Below are 12223 nucleotides of genomic sequence, written 5' to 3'. Positions count from 1 at the left end.
GGTATTGGTATCCGAGCTTCCTATACATTACCTCTGAAAGTGTATTCCAGAGATCATTTCTGGCTGCATTGCCATACTTATGAATGGTTAAATAATCCTACAAAGAATGCAAAAATGTAATTACAATTCAAAGGCTAAGCAATTTTCAGTAAACACATTCATTTCTCAATTCAGTTCATCATTTCCATTTGTTAGGATTGCATTAACAAGAAAGACATGCAGAAAGATGAAGAATTTCATTTTTAAATATTCCAAAAAATATTTAACTACAGTAGTGTACTTCTTAAGTCATTAAATAATATCTTATAAATTATTAATCTCTTAAAATTATTTTCATAGGCCTGATCTCTTTTTATGGATTCCCAGGTTCAAAGATCTTCCTCTAATTTAGCAAGTCAACTATGGGTAATTTTGAAGAAACTATCCCTGCAGTGAAATTTATTAGGTAAAACTTTCTTATAAGGCTTTCATGTTCAAGTGCTAAAAAAAATGTTTTTGTTTTACGTAATAAAAAATACTGAGTGTGGCTCAGTGGTTGAGCGTCCACCTATGAACCAGGAGGTCATGATTCAATGAGTCAATTCCCTGTCAGGGCACATGCCTGGGTTGTGGCTTGATTCCCAGTAGGGGGCATGCAAGAGGCAGCTAATCCATGATTCTCTCTCATCATTGATGTTTCTAGCTCTCTCTCCTTCCTACTTCCTCTCTGAAATCAATAAAAATATATTTAAAATAAAATAAAATAGAACCTTATTGATACATGCAGATGTGAAGAGGAACTGCTTTGCGAAAAGAGGGATAATTATCTTCACAACCTGTCAAGTTCCCTAGTCTTTCTGCAAAGAGCAGGCTGCCTAATAGAAAATGATACATACTTATTTCCATGAGTCTGAAACACATACTAACGTTTAACAAGAAAAAGTCAATCCTACATTTATTTAATATTCTGGGGCTTGGATTTCCCATTTCCCATTTTCAATCATGTGAAGTTAAACCTACACACTTTCCATCTGATTCATGTCTGCTCTCTTCTGTGAAGCATGGTTTATGTCACTGTGAATGCGCTATTTAGTTATGGCTCCTTGGCATTATGTTTTTTCTGAATCCAAAGTAGGAAACAGTGTTTTATTTTATAAAACAGAGAGTCCCTTCCTTCATTTGAAATTCCATCATCTCTTCTACATGTAGGTGGTAGACAAAATCCTAATTTACATCACAGTACTGAATTTTTTTTAAAAAAAATGCTGACTCCTTACAGTACTTTATTTAGAGTGGAATACTTTGGGGATAATTAAAGTTGAGAAAGCAAATTTTCTGAAATACAAATTATAGCACCTGTGACAGATTCAGCTTTGTTGGAAACTCACAGCCCAGCAAACGGCCACTCCCACCTAATCAGACTCCTAGCGATGCAATGCCCAACACTAGCTTCCGACCACAAATACATCATCTTCAGGCACTGTGAATAACTTTGTTGAAAAAACACATCTCTGAATACCCAATCTGAATCTCAATATTGATTTTGAATGTGCCATAGAAGGCATTTTCAATTTAAACCCAGGGGCCTGGATTAAAATAAATCATTTCAGACTTCATTGTCAGAATTATCTTTTATGCTTTTGCAGCACTTACATGAATACATTTGAGAACATTGGGAATTATGAAACATAAATTTGAATTTTATTTTAGTGATGCTATAATAAAAACTATTAAAATTAGAACTATGATTGGTTTCAGTTCATGAACAGTGCTACTAGGATAAACCAAAATAGGGAACAACGGAATACTACATGGACCTTGAGAGGTCCAATACATAGCTACATGATTCTCTTCTATGACAGATCCTAATAACACGACTGTTCATGATATGAGTTGATCTTGACCCAATATTGATCATCAAGTGGATCTCTTAGTTCCCTCGCCAATCCAGAATGAAGTGCAAATTCACATTGCAAGCTGAAATGGCAACTCCCTGGGCGCAAGAAACAACTCCCACTTGCCCACCTCAATATTCAGGGCAACAGCATGTCTTCTTGGACTCCCAGCAGTCCCAATGTTTGGTGTTATTGGAACTCTACCTAGGTCAACTATTTTTTTCTCCCCAAAAAGCCCCCAATGTTTTCACTAGTTATTTTAGCCTTCCTCTTGCTAAAATAACTAATGAAAAAGAGTCATATTTTAAATTAAGGAAATTTTGCTTTGTCTTTGTAGAATTACAAAATAACTTAAAGAATCGTGAACATGGCCTTTTGATAATCAATCATTTATGTATTTATTCATTACTCAAAATGTATGGCTCATGGCGCTTTCTGGGTGCTGGGGAAATAGTGGTGGAGAAAAGGTTATGGAGAACAACTGCAAATACTGGGATGTGATTTGAGAAGGAAGGTTTCTGTGACCGAAACTTCAGATGTCTTGGTAAAATAACCACTTGACAAGTTGAAGTCGAACATTTGGTATATGATTAAATAAGATTTCAAGTTCGTTTCAAATCTACAATGAATATGGAAGTAGCTGGAGTTAGGAATCTAAAATAGAAATTTGTTTATATTATATGTATGAAAGTCAATCAACATTTTGGAGAGTTGACATTTTGATACAAAGTAGAAGAATGTTTTAATATTAACTGTAAAAAAATGTGGGTTTGCTGCACAAAATATTTAACAAACAATAGAATTGTTGAAAAGAATAAAACAAAGATGACCCCTAAGATATTCCTAAGGGGCATAATCAATGCCCCTTAAAAGTGAAAAGCATATTAAGCAACAGTATATTCTCATACATAAAGGGCAGGCTACTGCAATGCTGAGCCACATTCAGACCTGACCTGGGGCTGAGGAAAGACGGAATTTCTTCCTGGGAATCTCTTTTTAAGAATTAAGAAACTTCCCCTTGAATGCTACATCAAACTTTCCATGTTTCCCGTGTTTCAGAACGGCATCATGTGCTCTAACAGAAATCTGTTCATGAAGTATTAGGAAGACCTGTGTTGGGTCAACAGAAGGCAGGAGACCCAGTCCTGTGAAGTATGTGGTTGTATAATAGAGGGTGAGAACCTGAACAAAACCAGAAAGAAGAGGAGACTAGCTTATGGGTAAACCACCTACACTTTTCTCCAAGGGGATGCAAGTCTGGGCCTCAGTGATGCTGGGAAGCAGGGTCCGTTCTACTTGTAAGACTAGTCTGGGAAATGCCAGGTATAGTTGGGCATTGATTTCTCTGACTATGTGACAAGGAGGTTGAAGCAGGGGTGTGAAATATTGTTTCTTTCTGTTAAGAATAAAAGTTCCTCAAAAATTTTGTAGTGGGTATATTTCACTCTGTTGGCTTTCCAGCATTTAAACACCACTTTTATATGAGGCAATAACTCACCATGGACTCTTGGAAGAAAGTGAGGGTTCTGCCTCCCACTTGAAATTAAAGGACCAGAATCCTATATAATAAAAGCCTAATATGCAAATCTACCAAACAGGGGGCGGGGCTGGCGAGCAGGCAGTGCCAGGCCAGCCAAGGTGGGTGCCGTGGGTATACTCCCACAGAGGGAGGCCAGACTGTGGCTTAGGCCTGCTCCCTGGACATCCCCCGAGGGCTCATGGTCTGCAAGAGGGAACAGGCCAGGCTGAAGGACACCCCCACCCCGAGTGCATGAATGTTCATGCACCAGGCCTCTAGTTCTAAATATTCCCTCTCCACTCTCCCTGGCTACAGCATTGGCATGTCTCCTAGCCTCAGAGAAGTCAACATTCCCATTGGGACTATGAACCCTACAGGATCCAAGAAATAGGAATAGTTGAAAGATTGTTCCCTGTGATGCTGACAGTGAGGTTCCAGGGGTAACCAGCCGGGCTGATGGTACAAGTGAACCAACCAGTCTGTGGCACAAGCTTGGCTCCATTTCTTAATCTCAGAGACTCCCTTAGTTCTTGTTATCTGTTTTCTAAGCCTGATCCTCCAGTCTTCCCAGTGATTCTAAGAGCTATCCTACATCCTGCCAATAAATTTCTTCTTGCTTAATTTAACCAGTTTGTTTCTGTTGCTTGCACCACCCAAACTACAACTTATACAACACCAATTATTGATATACACAAAATAAAGACATTTTACATTTTATTGGTAACCCAAGAAAGAAAAATAGAAATTATTTCTCACAACTTTTACAAAATGAAAGACAAAGAACACCTCATTCTATCCTAGTAAATCTACTCTACTTTCAATGTATTATGAACAGTAAGTATTGAAAATAGAGGTAGATACTTAAATTTAAAAAGAGAGGCAGACAAGGAGGTTGGAGAAAAAGGTATGAAAGCTCCACAGACAGGAGTGCATGTGAGTAACAACAAAAACAAAACCACCCTAAATTTTTGTCTTAAAGCTCATAGAGTAGTTTTTAAACTGAGAAGCATAAGCTCTGAAATTAAATATTTGTGTGTATATTATTACAGAAATTCGTGGACAACAAAAACAGACTAAAAGCTGCCAGATTACATCAATGTCACAAAAGGATTGGATAAAACCCATGTGCAGCCCGGCCCATGTGCTTCAGAGCATGTTTCCAAATTCCCTGACCTTGAGAAACAGAAGCAAGGAGACTAAAACAATGACAGATAAACAACTAAACACAATAAAGCTAAACTACAGGTCAATATATTATTGTGCTTAATACCTGAAGACTATTTGGAGATTATGAGATTAAGTAAAAATGTAAAAATGCAAAGCAAAATATTTAAAAAGCACTATGCAAAATAAAGGAATATTTAAATTTTCATTCTATTAGATAAGAACTAAGTGTAAAGAGATATAAATAATTATTTGACATTTATTATTAAATTATAACATGTTTCCAAGTAAGAAACCCAGTAAAATAGAAACAATTGACAAATTTTTAGGGGTATGGAAGTTTCTGGATATCAGACACAAAAAAGAGGTGAAATTTATTTTAAAAAGTTATTTGAATGGATAAAACAAAAATAGTTGAAAAGTCAGTTATATCATTGTTTGCATGCCATTTTGATTTCCATTTTTAAATGTATATTTAACCTAAATTGACTTTTAGAAGTTGCTTACTTAGATATAGCTATATTCTGATATTTCTCTAGGAACAAAAAGTCATTTTACATGGTTTAAAAATCCATTTCCCCACCTAATGAGTGCAAATTTTATAAAATCAGTAGATTTTCTTAAGGTGTTGCTAAATACACCAGGTAATAAAAAATCAAAGTCAAAAATTATTTTTTTAATTTAGCTGTTAGCACGTGAAAGATTTTTTGTTTGTCTTAAGTTAAAGGCAATGGCATACTCTCACATCGGTTTTGTTTTTTTGTTTTTTTCACATAACTCTTATTTAGTAATTACAGATCTTGCCATCAATGCTGCAACATGCAGGAGCGTCACCAGAGGCGAGATATTGCCACTGTTGAATTTGTATTCTCTTCCAGAACAACCTGACAGGGTCCTACGCCTGTCAGTGAAATACTGTGCATGTAAGTCTATAGGAGTGTTCTGGGGCACTAAAATATTCCCACCTCTCACTTCTGTTGCTAGCTCAAAATATTCCTGAGACATAAAGTGACTCTATTGGTGAAACTGAAGTTTGTGAATTGCTTTTTCCAAATGCCCTGGTAAAGGGCCTTTGACCACGGCATGCTCACAAAATAGGTAAATTATATACTAGCTGGTAAAAATACACTGCCTCTTATAAGTTAAGATACCCGCTGACTGCAGGGCATGTACAAGAAGTTCCCCACTCCCACTCCTTCTTTCCTCAGCCCCGGTGCTGAGGACTAGTTGAGAAGAACATGCAACTCAGTTGAGAAAGAAGTGGTGTGTATATTCAGAAAAGCTAAAGGATTCAGGCTGACCCTGTGCCGAGCCAGCTCAGGCAAGGGTTTGAAAGCCTGAGTGAGGGCGGCGAATGGATGAAGAAATGACAGACAAAGAGAATAAGCTGGGTCTAGGTGGATCTCCCGTGCCTGGCTGAGGCCACAGAGAGAGATCCAGAGGCAAGCTGAGCCTTTATTTTATAGCCAGAGGTAAACAAGGTAGTGGTCACCATAGTCACCATAGTTACAATGTTCACCATAGTTACTTGTTTTGGCAGCACTTGCTACATCTCCCACAGCCCATTAGCTACCCAGATAAGATATAGGGGGCATCATAAGGTCAAGCCTAATTATGCTAAGAGGACTGTGCCCTCTAAGCTGGGACTTGTTTGTGGCTTTGCCAACAGGTCAGTCCTGAGGCTTAACCCTATAGCCGCGCCCTACATGACCCTAAGCAGCCATGTGATCTTGGGTAAGGTATCTATTTTCGCTAACCCTTAATTTCTTCAACTAGAAAGAGTGGATAACATAGCACTTGAGAAAAATGTTCACAGAAAATGACATAAAACAAGTGAAGCACTTAGAAAAATACCTGCCACACAAAGAACCCAAAAAATTCTAGTTATTTTAAGACCAAGCTCAAGGGGGGTGGGGGGGGAGGTTGAGTCAGCATCTTCATCTTCAACCTTACCTCCAAGAGAAGCCAAACTTTTCTAGAAGCCCAAAGAAGGGAAATTATATGAACTTGAGGTGTGGGGAGAAATCAAATCAATTTTTGAAAAAGTAAAAATGCAAGAAATTGAGACCAACCCTTCTTCAGACTTGAGGAAATCTTAGAAACCGTATCCCACCCAAATCTGGAAAAAAAAAAGAGTTGGAGGGCTCTGCCAGTTGTGGGGTGTAGCACCTTGTGTTTCAAAGAGATGTGATGGAATGGGGGCACTATTGCTCATGGAATGGGAGACTTATCGGACTCCTCAGAACAAAATATCCATTCCTGATTTAGTAATAGAGCAATAAAGACACTAATCTTCAAGTAACCAGAAAGGCAAGGCTTGGACAAGATAAAGACTAAACACTCAAGCCATATGCACTATCTTACTTCTTTCCCGTTCACTCATCAGCCCCCTTCATGAAACCAATATGACTGCCTATCAGTGAGGATTGAACAGAGGGCTCTTTACCATACGTTCTGGACTGAGAAAAGTTCCCTGGGATATTCTCGTATTAATGGCCATGACATAAGAGAATTCAATACAGGCAGGTTAAATTTCCTATATGCTCAGGAGCCTATGGGTTTGCTTTATTCAGTGCAAAAATTATATATACTTGTTAATTTATTATTTACTGGTAACATTAATGGTGGGTATTTGTCTTTCAGATCCTTTCTGTCTTTGTTTTTCTGATTATTCAGCTTATAGTTCATAGTTCATCTTAATTCCTAGCAAACAGCCTCTTCTCCTTTGCAGCTCTGTCCAATTATCAGAGCTGGCAAAACCCCAATTATGGATGAATCCAAGTGTTTGCCTCCTCCAAGCCTGCACAGCTGAGCATCACAGGAGAAAATAATGCAATAGGGCAGTTTAATTTCATTACAAATTTATAATCACCAAACTCAAATAGGCACTCAATACTGCCATGCCTTTCTACTCTTCCTAACCACTCTTCAATCTTCAAACCTCTCTACCACCCAGCATTACCTCACTTTCAGCTACTGACCTTTCTTCAAGGGACACTGAACTGAAAAAAAAAATAGAATTCATCAGAAAGTAACTTCCTCATTTTCCCATTTACAAATCTACAAATTAACTGGGAGTGAATCTCCTGTCAAAAAACATTCCTTTTACCTTCTCAAGGACCAATGTCCTAATTATGTCTTCTCTATAGTTATCCGACTCTCCCTCTCCTCACTCCTTCTCTAGCTGGGCCTAAAACTAGTACAACTGACTCCCATCTTTAAAAACAAAAGGGAAGGTTCCTTAACCCTTATCTACCTCTAACTACCTACCCTGTTTTTCTGATCCACTTTCTTGGCCAACTTCTTTAAATTTTATTTTACACACACTGTATTCACTTAAGCATTTTTCTATTCACTCTTCCACTGAAATCAATACATTTGCAAGCTGCCAACGGAACACTCCTGTCTTTATCCTACTCTGCCTCTCAGTTGCATTTAACCTCATCGATCATTTTCTTATTCTTTAAATAAGCTTTTCTCTTGACATGAGTGACACCACGCCCTTGGTATTCTGCCTGAGCCTCCAGCTGTTCTATCTCAGTCTCTTTTGCTGGCCCCTTTCCTTTCCTCAACTTCTAACTGTTACAGCCTTTCAGGTTTTGGTCCCAGGCCTTCAACCCAGAAACCTCGGAATCATTCTTGGGTACCTTTTCATCCTCACCTCTCATACCACATTCTTCATCCAATCTCCCCTTGGGTCCATTTAATTCTACCTTCAAAAACATTTTGAATCCACCCATGTCTCTGTATAGCTACTGACTAAACCTCCATCATCTCTTATCTGAATATTGACATATCTTCCAAATTTTATTACCTGATTCCCCTCTGGGTATTCTGTGTGCCCTGATCCTAATGTATTAATACAAATAGCCAGGTAACTGCTTTAAATATAAATAGAACCATGTCACATCACAGTTTTACACTATTTAATGACATCCCACGGCACTCACTATAAAACCCAGCTTTCTGACACAGTCTACTTCAGCACTCCTGATTGGCTCCTGCCTCCAATGCTCCCTCCTCCCTTGTCTTTACTGAGCCTATTCATCCACAGCCGGAAATTTTATTTTACATACACTGGAAATGTTCAGTTCTTTGTCTCAGCCCTTTGCACAAGCCCTTCCATCTTCCTTGAATGCTCCACTCCTCACCCAGGTCTTCCCCATCCTCAGACCTAATTATACAAGCTTCTTCCCAAGAGAGATCCCCTAAACACCCAACTAAAGTTCCCCTACCCACCCACCTAAATGTTCTCCCAGAGCATCCTACTGTTTTTCTCCCTAGCATTTATTATATTTAGTAAATATGTATGTAGTTGTTTTTCCTATTCAGTGTTTACTTTATCCTATTATATGATTCATGAGATCAGGGCCATATTTGTTATGTGCAGAATGCCCTGAATTCCTGGTGCTTACATGGTGTCTACATAGAATAGGTATGCAATAAGTATGTGTGGAATAAATGAGTAATTGAACATGTCTGATGGGTGAACAACGTGGACTGCAGACATGAAATTAAGCAGAGCTGGAGTAAGAACAAACAATAGTGCAGGAAAGGCCTGAGCAGGGTGGAGGGTGTCAATGGTGGGGGGAGGGGGAGGAGGGGACATTTGTAATACTTTCAACAATAAAGCTATGAAAGAGGGGACAACAGAAGAAAAAAATCACAATTTTGGTTTACTAGCACAAAGCATCAAGAAAAGATTTTCACACTAAAATGAGTTATTATTCTTAAGGGAAAAATTTATCTGTAGAATAATCATATGGAGATAGCTTGAGCAAAGGAATAAAGGTAAATAAAAGAGACTGGTTGTAAATAGATATCAAAATTTTTTGTGTATATCATACTAACTAGGAGCTCTCCCATAGACAGAAACACAGAGGTAGGTCAAAATGGAGTTTTGAATGCACTTGAACCTTTGTCAAGATCGGTTCCAAATATATAACTTAAGATAGGTATTTACAACACTTCTGTTAAACTACTAATATATAACATGTGGCTTTTCTTAATAATTTTGACATTTAGCTATTACAGGATAAAAAGAATTTGTGGTAAGTATGTTAAGGTTCATTATTACCATTTATACCGTTATAAAAATGAGTAAAATGTCCATTTTTAAATGGGTATAACATGAATAAATATCTCAGAAAAGTATAGGTGAAATGCAAGGTAATATATAAAAAATGTTCAACCTCATTTTAATAAAAATATATACACTTAAATAACAGGGTAATTTTAAAAATAAACTTGTAAGAAATTTATTTTTAAAATGTGTAAGTCTCAATGCTGTTTGCTTCATGTATTATAAAAAGAGAACTTTCAAGTTTTATCTCTACCATTATATATTGGCTTAACATTTTAGAAGAAAAATTGATAATAAAAGAGACAACCAAAAATATAATAAGAAAATTGATAAGTTAAAGATTATTATACTGTTGTTTATTTAACAAAAATTAAAAAGCATTCTAGTGTTCACAAACAAAAAAACTAAGTATATTATGGTACATCTATGCCATCTCCCTCATATTAACCTATGTAATAAAATTACCAAACAGATATGAAAATATGAGTAACTAGGGGGGAAAATCTATCAACTTAGAAAGGTTTATATTTTTTAGTGTCAAAAGTGGTAATATTGCCGAGTATGTAGTTCTAGGCTATTACTTGAATGTTCCTAAAAGAAAACATAAAAAAAAGGAGAAAAATAAATTAAAAAAGGAAAAGAAGGAAAACTGCTGATGCAAGGCCTAAATAAGTTAGAGAAAAATGCCTCTGAGGCAAGTTTATTGTACTTCTCAACTAGCAATCTAACTAAACGGTACTGTCTGCAAACAGTAAGAGACAGTTCGCTGGTAGGTGTACCCAAGTATGTGCATGTTGAAAGATCAGCATGCATTTACATATTCACCAATATGCAGATACATCTGCCCATCAGCCAATGTGTATAATACTTTCACAGATACATTTAAAATTATAAAAAATATTTTATAGCCTCAAGCTTATTAGCTAAAATGTATATTATTTCTTGAGCCCTTAATAAACAAGTAAAAGAAAACCAATAAATATAATGTATAAGGTCTCACATGTTATGGCCTACAGAATCACCAAATACAGATACATGTCTTTAAGGATAAAGACTTTTCAATTAATGCTAAAAAGTGGTCAGTTTACAATATTTAATTCAAAGGCAAAATGATAAGGATTCAATCCGTGGATGTATATAAACAAATTAATTGAAACTGATGAATAAAAGTAATTTCTCTCTGATTCAGGATTATAAATAGTTTTGCTATTTAATATCTAAAAGTACTTGTTTTTTATTAGAGATACTATTCTTAATCTTCACATCCATGAACTCTTTCCTTAAATATTTTTCCTTCTATAACATGCGTATTAATTTTAGCTGTGTAGTTAGGTGTTAAATAAAGTAAATAATAATTAGGTGAAATTCATGACCAAACACCAACAATGATAGCATTATTCCCATACAAAGTATGGAAAAGTAGGTTTTTAGTTGCTTGTATGGAAAATAATACAATAATTAATAAATAACACAAGAATAAACTCTGTGTTTCACATACTCACAACCGTAAACCTACTTTCACACTCCCCTGTTTAGTATTGAATGAACACAGCAAGTTTTATGAAGTTTTAACCTGTTTTACCTATAGCATATCTAAAGCTGCACAACACTTTACGTAAAACATGGAGAAATCTGAGAGTATCTGTCTATGGTCACTTATTTCAGATTAAACATTATTCAGTTACTATCTGGATGAAACAATACTATCTCTTCCAAAAGGAAATTAACTTTGACACGCTGTCTCTGTTCCTCTGTTATTTTCTGGCTTTTCATTTATCTGGAAACCTACATGCAAGGGAGCAAACACTCTCTCACAAATTTAAGTCAGTAGTTACCAAATAAAAATCGTGTGTATACGAGTTAATATATAACTTTTCATTGGAACACAAGTTATTGAATATGTTGTTGCTACTAATAATCCCTATGGCTTTGTGCCTGTCATTAACTTCAGGCTATCAGAATTTTATGAGCACAAACCAATAATAATCATATTTCCATTTTGCTTTTTATCCACACCTCATTGCCTGACATTGATTTGCATAAGCAATTTCCACTCTGATAATTGGAACCAAACATCTTGTTGTAGGTTACCTTATGGAAAAGAGCAGTTAAATATTAATCAAGAGAAATCGTTCTTTATTCAACCATGTTTAGATGATATTGAATTACCCTAATTGGTTGAGTAGAAAGGTGACTCATTTTCTGACATGGATTTCAGGCTTTGAGTTTATATCAAGCTTAACAATGATCTTTCTTCATAATTTCAATTCCCTGGCGTTGAATCATAACAACATGAAGAATGATACCGCTAAACTCAAGTCATTAAGACAATAGTGTTTCCTTTGAAAAGAAAAAGCAATAGTACTATGCACTAATTATTTTTAATGGCCACTGAGCCAATCAATATTATCTGAGGATTTCATATAGTTTTATTCTTCTATTTCCAGAAAAATATGAGAAAAAAATGTAACTAGGTAGATTAAAACAAGTAAAAATGAAGTAAGAATGATCAAAGTCATGTACAAAATTCTATCTAAAAGAATCATTACATGAATCACTTACTTTAAAAATAAGCCTATAATA

General features: G+C 36.1%; 1 protein-coding gene across 1 annotated transcript in view; it reads right to left on the bottom strand.

The window, feature by feature from the left end:
* The window catches only part of TRHDE (thyrotropin-releasing hormone degrading enzyme), a gene marked incomplete at its 5' end in the record, with an annotated part of 386382 nt that overhangs the window by 97807 nt on the left and 276352 nt on the right, over positions 1-12223 (bottom strand). The window contains one exon of the mRNA XM_005884164.2: positions 32-97. Coding sequence (XP_005884226.1) covers positions 32-97 — 66 coding nt within the window. The remainder of the gene's footprint in view (positions 1-31; positions 98-12223) is intronic.

Source organism: Myotis brandtii, unplaced genomic scaffold, assembly GCF_000412655.1.
Source record: "Myotis brandtii unplaced genomic scaffold, ASM41265v1 scaffold82, whole genome shotgun sequence".
Classification (NCBI taxonomy): Eukaryota; Metazoa; Chordata; class Mammalia; order Chiroptera; family Vespertilionidae; genus Myotis; species Myotis brandtii.
Note: the sequence above shows the minus strand (reverse complement) of the source record. Positions and strands in the feature narration are given on the sequence as shown.